Consider the following 14,976-nt stretch of genomic DNA (forward strand, 5'->3'; position numbering starts at 1 on the left):
CATTGATTTAGATGATTTTTATATATTCATGTTATTTTCTTTTGAATCTTTGTTTAACTTGTTAATTGAAGAAAATAAAACTGTTTTGTTTGAGCTCTATTTGTATGAAGTTAATGTTATTCGGAATGATAAATAATAGTAAACAATAATTTTTTTCTTTTATTAATTTTAGCTTTGGAATATGTCAACTTAATTTGTTGTGTGGCTAATTTTTTTTTTTATGAAATTTGTGTTTATATATATTTATATATATAACAGTTGATAACATAACATAAAATATCTTAAGTATATATGTGGGTTTTTTTCTTTTTGCAAAGATCATTATAATCGAATAAATAAAAATAGAATATAGAATATGTTGAGATTACAAAGAATGTTTGCTGCATTATTCGAATTATATGTAATATAATATATCTAATTAGGTAATAAGTAGTTCTCGTAACAATACAAACAATTGAATCGGTAGACAAAAACAGTATTACATTTCCATTTCATTTCTGTTTTGTTTTCCATATGTTTAAATACGTGTTTTTATGTGCATGAGCATCTGAATATATTCCTGTGTGCGCATCTATCTTATTTTTAAGTAATCTTTAAAGGACAGTAAGTGGAAAACATCATAAAAAACTCGCTTATTTTTTATGTTTACAATTCAGTCTGAAAGGCATAGTTGTGTATACACATTTTTATATCACCTATTTTGAATAATTAACGGTTTAATGTATCCTGTTTTTTGTTTTATTTTTAAAATATTCTTCTTTTTGTATTTTTGCGTTTTTCTTCTTTTTTAATAAGTGATTTACAATATTAATTGCTTAAATTTAGTTTTAACCGCATATTTTGGTTTTGTTTTTCATCTCTTTACAATTTAGTTGTTCTTTGCGTTTTGCGGAAATTTTTCTGTTGATTTCGTTGCATTAAGTTGGGCAAAAAAAAAAATATATATTTATTCCGTATGTAAACAAAAATTTGGTACTTAAATGATCTCTTACTTCTAATTACACATTCGATTTTTTCATGCAGTAATATTTATATATAGATATATACATATATATATTTGTATACATACATATATATAGATATATATATCTATATCAGCATTATATGGTTATGTTACTTTTGCTTCTCTTGTTATCTAACTTTTAGTTATGCATATGTTACTTATAGTTGCTCCGCTAATATATTATTATTTATTGTTCCTCACGAGAGAAAAGTTTATTCTTATTCTTCATCCGTGAAATCAGAGCTTTCGCTAACATCACTTGAATGCAGTTCCATCCAATGATAATCGCGCCGATCTACATATTCCCAGAGATAAATCTACGAGAAACAGGAATTAAGAACAAATGTATACATGTATCTGCATTGTAAAAAAGGAACCATAAACAATATTTAAAAATTATGCAAAAATATATACTTATAATACGTATCTATATATATATATATATATATATATATATATATATATATATATATATATATATATATATATATATATATATATATATATATATATATATGTATAAATATAAATATTAGTTTGATATACTTACATCGAGTAAATCCATTAGTTGATTTTGGCTATGCAATTTACGAGCTCGCTTCGGCAAACCAACATCCACAATATCACCGTTGGCTAGAGCGTGCTTATAGAAACACTTGTTGCCAAAAGGACATTTTCCTTCGCCTTTCTTGAAATATTTGCAATCCTTGGCACCGAGAGCCGCGCGATAATCATTAAGCAGTTTGTCCTTTTCCTCCTTAGTTTCAACCCAATAAGCGCTGGGACAAACAAAGTCAGAACAGACACGACATTCGGGGCAAGCTCTGAAATGTAGAGTGCAATATAAGTATGTTGAAAAAAAAAAAAAAAATCGCTAGCATTTACTATAATCAAATATCTAATCTTACCGCGTAATTTTATGCTCAAATTGTTTCGCTTGTCGCCATGTACGGATGCACTCCAAGCAAAAGATATGATTACAGTTGGGTAGAATACCAAAACGTTTCTCTCGACCAGCCTTTTCCATTATGGTATCAAAGCAGATGCCACACGTCTTATCCTTTGACTGGGCAATCGCAAATGATAATTCCATTGCCTGTTCGTGCTGATGCAAACATTCACGTTTATGTTTCTTGCGTTGAGCTTGGTCCGTGGGATGCAGGCAATATTGGTCGCACATCTCGCATAGTTCCATATGTATGCGATAGGGACAATACTCGCCATAAGGACATGGACTCTCATATGGACAAATCTCCTCCAAAGAGTTCGGCTCACCATGTTTAAAGACAACGTCCATGTCATTCGTGGAAGGACCACCAACAATCTCCGCATATGAGATCCCACTTTGCACAACGGCACTGCTAGTAACCGAAGCCGCAGCTTCGTCTTCAAGATGATTGTCCTTTAGGCATTGGGCTATGAAGCTTTTCTGGCCGGGCACAAAGATCGGCGCATTTGCCCAATTGCGTCGACTGGTGCTAGGGAATACATCAGCATCAGCTTCCACATCCACATCCGCTTCGGCACCGGTGTTTGAATTTGTGTTGCGGGCACGCTGCTCACCTTCAGGTTGGCCTAGCGTTAAATCATGAGAGAAGCGACAAAGGTCACCGAATCGACAAATGCCTCGTAAATAATATCGGCATATCGTTTGGCTTCGTCCAGGTAAATTGTTTAAAACAGGAGCTTCTGCGACGCTGGCGGAACTCATTTTGCGCTTGCAAAAGTTTGTACAGATGATCTGACCAAACTAGACGTTCTGACCTGAAACACTCACAAATTTGATTATATCCTCGATAAACTCGACCTATCGATATACATGGGTACATGTGTGTTCAAGTGTCTACATATGTATGCATATATAGAGCAAACACAATTAAGATGTCGCAATAACTCCTCTTTTTGCGTTTTACGAAACTTGATTTTTAATAGGTACAATATATATATATATATATACATACATACATATATACATACATATGCATATATATATATATATATATATATATAGACAAGGCCCAAGAAATTTTATAAATATTTCAATACACAAACATATGTAAACGTTTTTTCTCTGGATATAAATATGTATATTTATAAATGTATATGTACATATTTAGATACGTATATGTATATGTACGTAAGTGTCTACTTCTGAATAAAAATGCACATGAAACTTTCTGTTCGTTTTCGAATCAAGTACGACTATACTTTGGCAGCCTTGCGTACAACATTTGACTTTTAGCTATTATTGTAACTGTTACTAGGTTGATTAAATAAGAACACTTTATTTTCTTACTTTTTTTTTGTTTTTTGTTGCAAATTGATGCTCACAAAATTTTAACTAAGGATGGGGCTAAAAAAAAGTGGAATATCGACAGAATCTGATAAATTAAATTCGATTGTTTTTTTTTTTTTTTTTTTTGCGATAGCGAGGATGGATGCTTGACAATTTTTCAAAAGTATGTCTGACAATTAAGATAAAATTATTTAGTTTGCTTTTATTGCAGTATGTATATATGTTTTCATTACAATTTACAAAAATTGAGAAAAATATAAATATCGTTGTCAAATGAGGTGCTTATCGATATTTAAGACTATTGTTAACTCCGAACCAGCTGATTGAATTAATTTGTATTTTGTTAACCTGGAGCTACGAAATCTGATAAACAAAGCAAATTTGAATTAAAATGTCTAGTGAAAATAGGAAAAACTATGTTTGCGTCAGCTGTGGCAATCCGGCACGCGAATTGATTAAAAAATACAGTAATACTGTTAAGCCGACCCACTGTGTAAGTACGCTTTGCACTAACAATACGTACATATATTCTAACATATATGAATTTATTAGGATAAATGTAATCAGATAACTGATAAGTACATAGAAGTCGAAGAGTTCATTATCTTGATAGATGCTTTGCTTCTTGTTTCCGCCGCATTTCGACACATGATTTGCAATGGTAACTTTAAGGTAAAGTCGTCAATATTTTAAAGCAATTTAATATAAATTAAATAACTTTTGTAGCTCTATTGGAAGATTTCACTCGTTGTCCTCTTATTGGAGTCATTTGCCTTATGCAGACAGAAGCGGGGAGATGGATCTAACACTGCACTACATGAAAAGGGCTTTTACATGTGCACACTGCAAAACATTGGTGGTAAGATAAACCAATTTTGATATTTACTGAAATATGCTTACATTTATCTACCATTTACAGAATACCTTTTTATAACGCTGCTGCTATTATTTATTACTGCTCTTCTCAATATGCGACAGCTGGCTAAAATTGGATTAGCATCTGTTACATTGATTATTTTAAAAGTAGTAGCCATTTCCAATTTCTCAAAGTTCTTCCTGCTGCCCATATTGGTGTGGCGTAGTAATACAACAGATTTTGGACGGAATCTGCACTATATTTTGGTCACAGGGCATCATCTCTGCTCATTAATAATGGCTTACAATGTAGTGGGTATTAGCAATAGCCATCTTCGATGGCTGACTATATTTTTGGTTATTTGTGCCTTTGCTACTAAAGAGTATGTTCGGTATTTAGCAGCATTTGAGATGGAATTATATTTATTGTAACAATACTAATTATAGACATAACGGTTAGATATTTAAATGACTCAAGTCTGTGTTGCATGAATTAAATATAATCAGTACGTTAAACTATTCAGTATAAATAGTATTTAAAAATTACCACTGGTCTCTCTTGATTAGTTTTATCGATTCTACAGCCCTGGTACTTGCACTAATCGGCCGAGCTCTGTCAATGTCGCATGCAGATTTGATGAGAATTCTAAAATGCTTATTTTGCTTATTTTCATAATGAAAAATTGAAAATAAATCTTGCGAAATCATTACTATTATCATAATATGAATAATTTCAATTTGTTAACAAATATCGCGAAGTAAATCAATATCTACGCATATTTTTAGGCACGTAATGTGTGTTCTAATGATCTAAAAAGAAAGCAAACGTGTTATTTAATAATGTAAGACGCAACACAACAAGTGAGTGCGTGTATTACAAATAAATGTCAAGTATATAAAGAAAAAACAAACAGTAAGTGAAGTGCAGACAGTAAAATAAAATATTGGTAAGTCTATAGAACAAATAAAATGACCCACATACATACAAAAAAATACATGTATATCAATATGTGTACATGGGACATTGCGTGTATTAACATACACATGTAATTTGGGCTACATTGTCGGCGCATGCAAAATAGTATTTTACTTATCGACGTAAATAATTTGTTTGGCACATTAAAAAAAATCTAGTGTACTATCTATGTACGTTGCGTACTTAATAAATGAGAAACTTTGATTTAAAGTTGCATTATATATGAATATGACAGCTCATTTATACTTGCAATGTGACCGGTTAAAAATAGTATTTTTTAAAATAATTTAGATATGTGAGACTTTCTATTTAAATGAAAAAGTATTCTATGCGTTGCAAAATTGAAGCAATTTCGTACAAATTGACTGTGATGCTTCTTAATTTGTGCTACATTTGGAATCAAAACCATTCGCAAAATATATTTTTGATAAAGTTAATTTATTTACATTTAATACTTATTTTTGCGTTTTCAAAATAAAATGCAAACATGCAATGTAGCCTATATGATATGCATTTTTTAAAATATACAATGATGGTATTTTGCTCGTCAGCTGGATTGGTCACACATAAAATATAACCTTAAAAATGGCAAGTGACAAATTTCTTTTTTGTTCATTTTAAGCGACTAAAACGTTATCGACTATAATAAAAGTCTATTGTCGGGAGTGCCTCCTGTAGAAGCACTCTATCCGTTTTTTGCTGTTATGATAAATATTGGATTCAACTTAATGAGGGTCTGACGTTTCTGCTTTCACATATGCAACGATGTAAATATTATAAGCAAAAAGTGAAAATTACAAATCAACAGACCAACCGACCGACGACCGCATTGATACACACATATGTACATAATTGTACATACATTTATTAATATAACTCCGTAAGGCAAAGATCACGTAGAGTGTCAACTCAAATGTCAGCTACATCGGTTGTCTTTGCGAGTTTTGTTGTAAAACTCTGCACAAAGTACTCAAAGTCGCGAAGGACGGAGCTCAACCTTAACAAGTGAATAGAGTGAAATAAACAAAAAATTGTGAATTTGGATAAGTACAGATCGGAACACATTTATATATATATTTATATATATATAAGCAAGCGTGGAAAATGCATTCGTCGTCTGCGGCGTCGAGTGCGCTAGTGGAATATTCCGACGTTAGTTCGGAGGATTTTTCCGATCCTGAAACTGGAGAAATCGACTCGGATGCTGCATTAGCTGGCCGTGGAGCAGCAACATTAAACGCTTCCAATCGAAGACCGGAAAATCAACTAAGAAAACAGAATTGTGATGCCGTTTTGCGCATTACAAAGAACAATGACTTCAGGTAATAATTAATAAGAAAATATGAATTTAATTACAATCTGTTATTTTTTAGGAAAAGACGCAATGACGAGAGTGAGGATATGGGCTCGATTCTTGCAGTTGGTTCAAGATCACGGCAAGTTTCAGTTGTTGCCAGTAGCGGTAGTAGGGTAAGCATCGGCTCTGTCCCCGAGAAACAGAATCATCATCATCGCAGCGAAGTCAGTCTGACGCCAGCCAAGAGCTCAAAGGAGGAACAATGGGATCGGGAGCTCTACATGTCTAGCGATACGATAGACACGGATGAACTGGAGGCGGAAATGAAACGGCAGAAGCGTAAAAAACTGAAGAAGGACAAGCATAAGCACAAATCAAAAAAGAAGTCCAAGAAGCGCAAGAAGAAGCGAGCGAAGTCATACTCAAGCATAGATTCCCTATCGGACAGCAATCTCAATTCGTTGCTGGACAGGCATAGCCGATACACGCCGCCAACGGCACCGAATCGAGTCAAAAGTGCCGAGCGTACAGTTAGCGCATCTGTGCCTTCGTACACGCCTCACAAAGACAGTCAAAGCAGTCCCATATCAGTGGGCACTCCGCCTGCCCGACGTCCCAATAGTAGTAATAATGCCTACTATGGCGAAGTAACCGCTGCTCCAAGTACTCCCTTAGGCAGCAGTCTGCAGGTGACGGTAACGAACAAATCCACAAACAGTCGACATCGATCCCCACAGATACGTTCCGGAGGTGGAGTTGGTGGCAGCAGTAGCAGCCAGCGTTATGCCACTTCTCCGCGCACTCCACCGCAGTTGCTGAGCCACTCGCATCCAGCCACTGGCGGTGGCGCTGGGGTTAGTGGCGGAAGCAGCGCACGTGACTCACGCAGCTCTCGTTATGTACAGAGTCCTTTGAAAGATGATCATAGATCAAGCAATGCGTATGCATCTCGTTATTCAGGTGGATCAGTTGGTGGACAGGTCAGCAGTCTCGACGCGAGAAAGTTGAAACGCATCTCACCAGGTAAGCGAATATAAGTGAAGGGCATGGTAATTTATGGTTTTCTTTTAATCAGAGAGACTACTAACTCTATTGATTTACAGAGCTGGATCGTTATCACCATCAACCAAGCACGCCACCGCATAAGCGACGAAAGTATGGCGATGGACGAGATGTATCTATGTCTTCGTCTATGGTCCCATATGAGCACGGCAGGCACCATGCTGTTAAATATGAACGATACAGCAGAGACCGATATTCGCGGAGGGTGTCCAGGTAAGCAATTGTGTACGCAATCTAATGCAGCATATACTAATCAAGTATTATGATTAGGAGTCCTAGTGTTCACCGCCTGTCACGCAGTCGACTCTCACCTGGCGGAGGAGGCAACGGATCGGGTAATAGTAGCATGTATCGTCAACGAAGTAATAGTCGACATAATCACAGCAAATATGGCGCACCTCATTCGCCTTCGCCACCAATGCCGACGAGGACGTCTTCCAAGAGAGGCTCGGGCAGTGGCATGGGCATCTCCAATGATCGCTACTCCTCGCGCTCTCCACGACAAAGCTCGCGTTATTACGAGTCATCTCCACCGTCACCAGCGGGCGCCTCGGCCTCGACCTCACATCACCATCGACGATCGCCTAGGGGTCATCAGCATCATCGCAACAGCAGTCGCAAACGCTCTCCTAGCTCGGGCAGCAGTCGTAGCTCAGGGTCGTGCTCTCGTTCGCCAGCTTCTCGGGATCTTAAATACAAGCGCGAGAAATATATCAAAAAGATAAGCGAGACTAGTTTGTTTGCTGAGCTGGTTAAGGATCGGCATAAGCGGGAAAAGGCTCTTAAAGAGATCATCGAGCGAAACGAAGAGAACAGCAACAGCAACGGTGCTTTGACTATCAACGAAAATAGTTCCTCGGTAGATGGGAATACGCCCAACGTTGCGGACAACCGATCAGCACCATATATGGCAGTTCAATCCTCCGCTGGTGCAACGCCAAACGGAATTGCTGGAAGCGGTGGCGGTGGTGGTGCTAAGCCTGATTTGGACCTGAACAACATTCCAATGCCAAACAAAGATACAGAGGCATTAAAGTTGAATTCGACTGTTGGTACCGGAGATGTAACAGATGCCTCCCAAGCAATAGCCTCACTGACCTTTAAAATGAATGCCAATCCAAAACCGAAGAGTCTTACGGCCTTACCCATGCCACCTGGCATGACTGTAGCTGATTTAGAGAACGCGCCAACGCCATCTCCTCCAGATGTAGGCAAGCAAGCGACGCCGAAATCAACAAAGAAGTTTTCCCCAGACGACAAAAATCTAAACACCAGCCTTAATGCCAATGTAAATAAAAGCCTTTTGAACCTGCCAATGCCGCCCGTCATACCGGGCAGCGAGGAGTTAAGTGGCGACGATGATGTCATCGACAGTCCCGAGGACTTTGATACACCCAGTGGCAACAGCAACAGCAACAGCTTAAATGTGAGTGCCAATGCAAATACATCACATACTGCCACCCGGCGACGACCAGTGATACTTAATCGGCGCGACTCGCGAAACAATGTCAGGGATTGGGGCGAACGATGTGTGGATGTGTTCGAAGTGATTGCACAGATTGGCGAGGGTACATACGGACAGGTAACATCGAAAAATATTTCTTGAATGCTAGATAAATTAGATCGTATATTGATTTACGTTTCAGGTGTACAAAGCACGCGATCATCATACCAATGATATGGTAGCATTGAAAAAGGTGCGATTGGAACACGAAAAGGAAGGTTTTCCCATAACGGCTGTGCGCGAAATAAAAATATTAAGACAACTTAATCATCGCAACATTGTGAACCTTCATGAAATAGTAACGGACAAACAGGACGCAGTTGAGTTTCGCAAGGACAAGGGTTCATTCTATCTGGTATTTGAGTATATGGACCACGATCTCATGGGCCTTCTAGAATCGGGCATGGTTGACTTTAATGAGGAGAACAATGCAAGCATTATGAAACAGCTTTTGGATGGCCTCAATTACTGTCACAAAAAGAATTTTCTACATCGAGATATCAAGTGTTCCAACATTTTAATGAACAATAAGTATGATTATAAATTCGACTTTTTTAGTCTCTCTATTTAAAATTATAATTGTTCGTATTTTAGGGGTAAAGTCAAGCTGGCAGACTTTGGATTGGCCCGTTTGTACAATGCTGAGGATCGTGAACGTCCGTATACGAACAAAGTAATAACACTCTGGTATCGACCGCCGGAGCTGCTGCTTGGCGAGGAACGTTATGGACCGTCAATAGACGTGTGGTCATGTGGCTGCATATTGGGCGAATTGTTCCTGAAGCGCCCACTATTTCAGGCAAATGCAGAAATGGCTCAACTAGAGACAATATCCAAAATATGTGGTTCACCGGTTCCCGCCGTTTGGCCAAATGTAATTAAGCTGCCACTCTTTCACACGCTTAAACAAAAGAAGACGCATCGTCGACGTTTGCGTGAAGATTTTGAGTTTATGCCAACATCTGCGCTTGATCTGCTTGATAAAATGCTTGACTTAGATCCGGACAAACGCATTACTGCGGAAGATGCACTCAGATCACCTTGGCTGAAGAACATCAATCCCGATGAGTGAGTAATTTGTTATATATTGAGCACAGAATGAAATTATTTCAATTCGTAACTTAACAGAATGCCAACACCACAATTGCCTACATGGCAGGATTGTCATGAGCTTTGGAGCAAGAAGCGGCGTCGCCAGCTTCGCGAACAGCAAGAGTCGCTGCCACCAGGTGTCATTTGCTCAGCTAAGTATCAGCAGCACGGCGCTGCGATGGTAGGGGATGCCTAGCATTTACTCTATGCTTCATACTACAATGAAGAAGAGGAAGACTATAAACAGCGAGAGGAAGTGGAGTGTGCCTGGTGGCAAAGTTAATACCATCTAAAATTATAATCAATTATAAATAGTTGGCAGGGAGACTCGCAGGCAGTTCGGGTTGACATGCTCTACCAAAGCACTCTATTTTTTAAGTCGTCTCTTAAACAAAATAACTAATTTAAGACTATATTTAAATAGTGATGAATTGCTAAAAAAAAAGAAAGAAAAAAAGAAATCAACAACAGAAAACAAAAGAGCATTTCGAATTGACCGGTGTGTAATATTGTAATATATATATATATATACTATATGCAATCAAATAACCCATTGCAAACTAAATTGTTTATAATTTTTCTAATGCTTAGTATAATATCTTAAATACATATTGGCAATAAACAATGAGCATGAGAAATAACACTATCAATCAATGTGTGTGTCAAGGTTTGTTTAGTTCACATTGACTTTTATTCTGTTATAAAATTTGACTATTTAAAAAATATTTTAGTTAACAAACAAATTGAAGAGCAACGCGAAGCTTTGAAGCAGTTAAAGGTTAGCAGTGTACCATTAAAAAAATTGTTATATATATCTATCAATTTATATATATATATATATATACATACATACATAGTATATACATAATTACATAACGCTATAAATAAGTTAGTAATAATAGTATTAATTAGTTTAAACAACATACTCATGTTGTCCATATAAAGCTATAAAAGATTATTTTGTTAGGTATTTAAATAAAATTGTAAAGTTAATGATGAATTTATCAAGTAATTGTGTACGAAAAATAACAACCAACAAAAATCACCCATACAGATATTTTAAAAAGCTTATATTTTTTAATACATAAACAAAGCCGGTTAAGAATAAATATATGTGTATAACATATTAACTATAAAATAAAGAAAATCTGTGTGAGACTGAAGATAATTGATCACAACAAATTTGTGCAATTTGAATTATGAAAATTTGTAAAAATCATAAGGTCGGAATTCCAAACACCACGCACCTTTTTCTCCAAAAAATCCAAATCAAATGGACGAATTTGGTTTCCAAGTCATATTTAAACACAAACACAAATACATTGTTCTGTAAAGCCGTTGATACAATATAAATATACACAAAATGCATTATTTAAAACATTGCGTACGAAATCTATTTAAAATATAATAATTAAAGTTTTGTGTTTGATAAAGGTCGGAATTGAACGGGGGAAAAGTAATACTGTGGATTAAGAAGTACTATTAAATCAGTGCTGGATTTCTGTATTTAAACGGTTAATGGGTCTAAATAAAGTTGCCTAATGTTTAAAAATTATTTATATTTTAAATATTATTTCAAGAGTAATTAAACAAGAGATTTTTATTCATTTTATATAATTTTTATTAAATTTTTAGCTTAACAATATTTGCGATCTCGAAATCCCCTTTTAGCTATAATTTTAGTTATTTTTTTTATATCCGCAGGACTTCATCGTTGAAAAAAGATATTCGATGACAAATGTATAGTATGATCTAAATCTTATTAATATCGATAGCAGGTCAGTATGCCAATTGCAGCGTCTACTGCATAAATATATCTTTGGTATTTCCCAACACTAGCAAATTGGCGTTCTTCTTTTCAAATGTGTTTGGCTTGTTTTTGTTTATTTATGAGAATAAGAATAAAAAGTGAATGTAAATCAAAGTAAACTATGCTGCCATATCGAAATTTTGGAGAAACCATCGATGTAATTTAATGAACACATACAATTTGATGGTGCATAACGCAATTTTAATAAATATTTGTGTTTATAGGAATATGAAGTACAGCACCTGCTGGGTAAAGGAGGCTTCGCCTGTGTTTACAAGGCAAAATGCCTGCGTACACATCAAAATGTGGCAATTAAAATGGTAAATGCATAATATAAACGTTATGAATAAAAATTTCTATTTATTTGTAATTAAATGTGGACAGATTGACAAGAAGCTCATACAGGGCTCAGGCTTATCGAATCGCGTTAGACAAGAAGTCGATATACATTCCAGGCTGAAGCATCCGTCGGTGTTGCAGCTGTACACATTTTTCCAGGACGCCAACTATGTCTACTTAATCTTAGAACTGGCCGACAATGGTGAACTGCATCGCTACATGAACCAGCAAATGAAGCGTCCCTTCACTGAGGACGAAGCGTCTTCTATACTGCGGCAGGTTGTAGATGGTTTGCTGTACTTGCACTCGCACAACATCATGCATCGGGACATATCACTTTCCAATTTACTGCTCAGCAAGGATATGCACGTAAAAATCGCCGACTTCGGTCTGGCAACCCAATTGAAGAGGCCCGACGAACGACACATGACCATGTGTGGTACTCCTAACTATATTTCCCCGGAAGTTGTGTCACACATGTCCCATGGTTTGCCCGCTGATCTTTGGAGCGTTGGCTGCATGCTTTACACGCTCTTGGTGGGACGTCCGCCATTCGACACAGACGCTGTACAGTCAACACTCAATAAAGTGGTACACTCTGACTATACAATGCCATCGCATTTGTCCTATGAAGCACGCGATTTAATCGACAAGCTATTGAGAAAGAATCCGCATGAACGCATCTCTTTGGAGCAGGTGCTCAGGCATCCATTCATGTTAAAGGCAGGCGGCAGCACAATATCCTACACAACGTCAGGCTCATCAGTAGATTGTTATGGTCAAAGCATTGCCAGCGGTGATAGTGGCATTGTGACATTTGCGAGCAGTGAGTACAACAACGCAACAATTTAAAACCATTTTTAATAAATCTGACTATTCTTAGATGATTCAAAGAACTCTCAACGGCTACGCTCAGTGGAACAGCAATCCATGCCACAAATGCTTCCACAGATTCAGGAGGAGTTTGGCTACTACCAGGAAAATCAAAAACCGAAATATGCAGCCTTTAGGCTAGGGTCGACAGAGGCGGTGGACAACTCGGATATGGACTGGCAGCGAATGGGGCCAAATACACAAAAGGGCAATTTCTTGGTGCACTCAACGCCATCGCTTGCTCCTGCACCTGCATCGGCAGACGTTAAAGCTAATAATGAGCACATATCCGTGCCACCATTAAACACGCTCCGATTGCAGCCAACGCGATATAAGACCAAGAATGCCATCATGAGCATTGTGGCAAATGGCGAAGTAGTCATCGAATTTATAAAATGCAAAAGTAGAATGAATGAAGATCGAATTGTTGATATATGTCGCATTTCCAACGACGGGCGCCGGATAATAATCTATCAACCGGATCCTGGGCGGTAAGAAAGAGTAGAAAAAATGGAGAATCGAGTTTTAATATAATATTTACTCTCAGCGGATTGCCCATTAGAGAGAAGCCTTCGGAGCTTCACGCAAACGGCACGGATAATGCTTACACTTATGATAACTTGCCTAGCAAACATTGGAAGAAATACGTCTATGCAGCGCGGTTCGTGGGCTTGGTAAAGAGTAAAACTCCAAAGGTAACTTATTTTAGCAAATTGGCGAAATGTCATCTAATGGAGAACATGGCCGATTTCGAGATGAGCTTTTATTCTGGCGCAAAGCTGACCAAGTCTCCCAGCGAAGGTATTAAAGTACATGATGCCAACGGTGCATTGCTCTCAGATCACACAAGTGGCGAGGCGAAACGTTTGATTGAGCATAGCAATGAATGCTTTGCCCACTGCCTAAGCATCTGCAATGCACTGGAGCTGGCACAAACGGGTAGCAATACTTGCTTTCCAGTCACGATTGGAAGGCGACCCATTGCAGAAGTGTTGCCCACACAACGCTCGGAAAGTCTGAGGGATACAACCAATTTTATGTACTCTACGCCCAAATCGCAGCAGGTAAATAAATATCAAATTCCAATTAGTCCTTGATTTAATATTATTCTCCGTTTGCAGGGCTCAATCAACTTCTCCATTAGCACCATCTCTTCGATGCGCAGTGATAGTGATTTGATTGGATCTCAGATGTTAGCTGCTCAGCAGAATGTGCCCATTAAGCGATTAAATATCCAAGGCATTGGCACTGCCACTGAGGTAGATTTTGGTTTTTATAATACCTAAAGAAATTTTACTTTAATTTGTATCTCATTTCAGCTGTCCCATGGAGTTGTTCAAGTTCAATTCTATGATGGATCAGTTATTTCCGTTATACCAGAAACTCAGGGTGGAGGCATAACATATACGCAGCCTAATGGGGTATCCACCCACTTCCCCAACCATGACGACCTGCCATTGGCTGTCAGGGAGCGAGTCTCCCAGCTTCCCCAGGTGCAGATGAAGTTGAGGTGTGCTCCTTTACTAAATGGCAAAAAGTTTGACTGCAATGCGATAAACTCAAAGCCGACGACGTCGGCACCTTGGCACAATCGCATGCTAATCTAGATATAATCCCACCGTTAAAAATTTTTTTGTTTAAGAGTAAAAGTAAAATTATTTTCTGTATTTTAAGATAGCTCACATGTTTTGTATGAATATATATTTTATAAATTTTACTATAATAGCAGTTGATATAAATATTTTTATGAAAAATAATATAAATGCTTTGCTATTTTCAACTTCTGTCTGAGACGGAAACTTTTTATGTAAAATACAATAAAAGAAAATTATTTACATACCAATAAAAAAAATATATTGAGCGTGAAAT

General features: G+C 37.2%; 4 protein-coding genes across 7 annotated transcripts; 3 read left to right on the forward strand and 1 right to left on the reverse strand.

The window, feature by feature from the left end:
* Positions 1-139: 139 nt before the first annotated feature.
* On the reverse strand, positions 140-3,445 carry Mkrn1 (Makorin 1). 3 transcript variants are annotated; one of them, XM_089467894.1, is made up of 4 exons: positions 3,153-3,171; positions 1,912-2,767; positions 1,554-1,827; positions 140-1,320 (listed from the first exon to the last, which is right to left on the reverse strand). In XM_089467894.1, exons 2-4 carry the CDS (start codon positions 2,712-2,714, stop codon positions 1,222-1,224), a joined length of 1,176 nt encoding a protein of 391 aa, XP_089324020.1. In that variant the 5' UTR covers positions 2,715-2,767; positions 3,153-3,171; the 3' UTR covers positions 140-1,221. The 3 variants fall into 3 exon arrangements, with proteins under 3 accessions (XP_089324020.1, XP_089324019.1, XP_089324018.1); XM_089467893.1 differs by lacking the exon at positions 3,153-3,171 and adding an exon at positions 2,823-2,981; XM_089467892.1 differs by lacking the exon at positions 3,153-3,171 and adding an exon at positions 3,300-3,445 and having other exon boundaries at positions 227-1,320.
* Positions 3,446-3,497: 52 nt separating this feature from the next.
* Arv1 (ACAT-related protein required for viability 1) lies at positions 3,498-4,700 on the forward strand. Its single transcript, XM_018005492.2, has 4 exons — positions 3,498-3,792; positions 3,852-3,971; positions 4,026-4,158; positions 4,219-4,700. Exons 1-4 carry the CDS (start codon positions 3,691-3,693, stop codon positions 4,584-4,586), a joined length of 723 nt encoding a protein of 240 aa, XP_017860981.1. The 5' UTR covers positions 3,498-3,690; the 3' UTR covers positions 4,587-4,700.
* Positions 4,701-4,763: 63 nt separating this feature from the next.
* Positions 4,764-11,640, forward strand: Cdk12 (Cyclin-dependent kinase 12). 2 transcript variants are annotated; one of them, XM_089467880.1, is made up of 8 exons: positions 4,764-5,101; positions 5,682-6,452; positions 6,504-7,450; positions 7,531-7,702; positions 7,760-9,071; positions 9,136-9,524; positions 9,588-10,061; positions 10,122-11,640. In XM_089467880.1, the coding sequence occupies exons 2-8, from the start codon at positions 6,235-6,237 to the stop codon at positions 10,279-10,281; spliced, it is 3,672 nt and encodes a 1,223-aa protein (XP_089324006.1). In that variant the 5' UTR covers positions 4,764-5,101; positions 5,682-6,234; the 3' UTR covers positions 10,282-11,640. The 2 variants fall into 2 exon arrangements, with proteins under 2 accessions (XP_089324006.1, XP_089324005.1); XM_089467879.1 differs by having other exon boundaries at positions 5,753-6,452.
* Positions 11,641-11,898: 258 nt separating this feature from the next.
* On the forward strand, positions 11,899-14,870 carry SAK (polo like kinase SAK). Its single transcript, XM_089467881.1, has 7 exons — positions 11,899-12,052; positions 12,120-12,215; positions 12,280-13,060; positions 13,118-13,598; positions 13,655-14,171; positions 14,229-14,366; positions 14,427-14,870. The coding sequence occupies exons 1-7, from the start codon at positions 12,017-12,019 to the stop codon at positions 14,712-14,714; spliced, it is 2,337 nt and encodes a 778-aa protein (XP_089324007.1). The 5' UTR covers positions 11,899-12,016; the 3' UTR covers positions 14,715-14,870.
* Positions 14,871-14,976: the final 106 nt, after the last annotated feature.

This window comes from Drosophila arizonae, chromosome 4 (genome assembly GCF_054131065.1).
Source record: "Drosophila arizonae isolate 15081-1271.41 chromosome 4, UAZ_ARI_1.0, whole genome shotgun sequence".
Lineage (NCBI taxonomy): Eukaryota > Metazoa > Arthropoda > Insecta > Diptera > Drosophilidae > Drosophila > Drosophila arizonae.

Bases quoted from the DNA above. Each gene is read 5' to 3' on its own strand.
- Mkrn1 (XM_089467894.1), bottom strand. From the start codon at position 2,714: ATGAGTTCCGCCAGCGTCGCAGAAGCTCCTGTTTTAAACAATTTACCT. The intron at 1,828-1,911 runs GTAAGATTAGAT...TCTACATTTCAG, and splicing joins TTTGAGCATAAAATTACGCG to AGCTTGCCCCGAATGTCGTG. The intron at 1,321-1,553 runs GTAAGTATATCA...TGTTTCTCGTAG, and splicing joins AACTAATGGATTTACTCGAT to ATTTATCTCTGGGAATATGT.
- Arv1 (XM_018005492.2), top strand. From the start codon at position 3,691: ATGTCTAGTGAAAATAGGAAAAACTATGTTTGCGTCAGCTGTGGCAAT. The intron at 3,972-4,025 runs GTAAAGTCGTCA...TAACTTTTGTAG, and splicing joins TTTGCAATGGTAACTTTAAG to CTCTATTGGAAGATTTCACT. The intron at 4,159-4,218 runs GTAAGATAAACC...TACCATTTACAG, and splicing joins CACACTGCAAAACATTGGTG to AATACCTTTTTATAACGCTG.
- Cdk12 (XM_089467880.1), top strand. From the start codon at position 6,235: ATGCATTCGTCGTCTGCGGCGTCGAGTGCGCTAGTGGAATATTCCGAC. The intron at 7,451-7,530 runs GTAAGCGAATAT...ATTGATTTACAG, and splicing joins GTTGAAACGCATCTCACCAG to AGCTGGATCGTTATCACCAT. The intron at 7,703-7,759 runs GTAAGCAATTGT...TATTATGATTAG, and splicing joins TATTCGCGGAGGGTGTCCAG to GAGTCCTAGTGTTCACCGCC.
- SAK (XM_089467881.1), top strand. From the start codon at position 12,017: ATGCTGCCATATCGAAATTTTGGAGAAACCATCGAT. The intron at 12,053-12,119 runs GTAATTTAATGA...TTGTGTTTATAG, and splicing joins ATTTTGGAGAAACCATCGAT to GAATATGAAGTACAGCACCT. The intron at 12,216-12,279 runs GTAAATGCATAA...AAATGTGGACAG, and splicing joins AAAATGTGGCAATTAAAATG to ATTGACAAGAAGCTCATACA.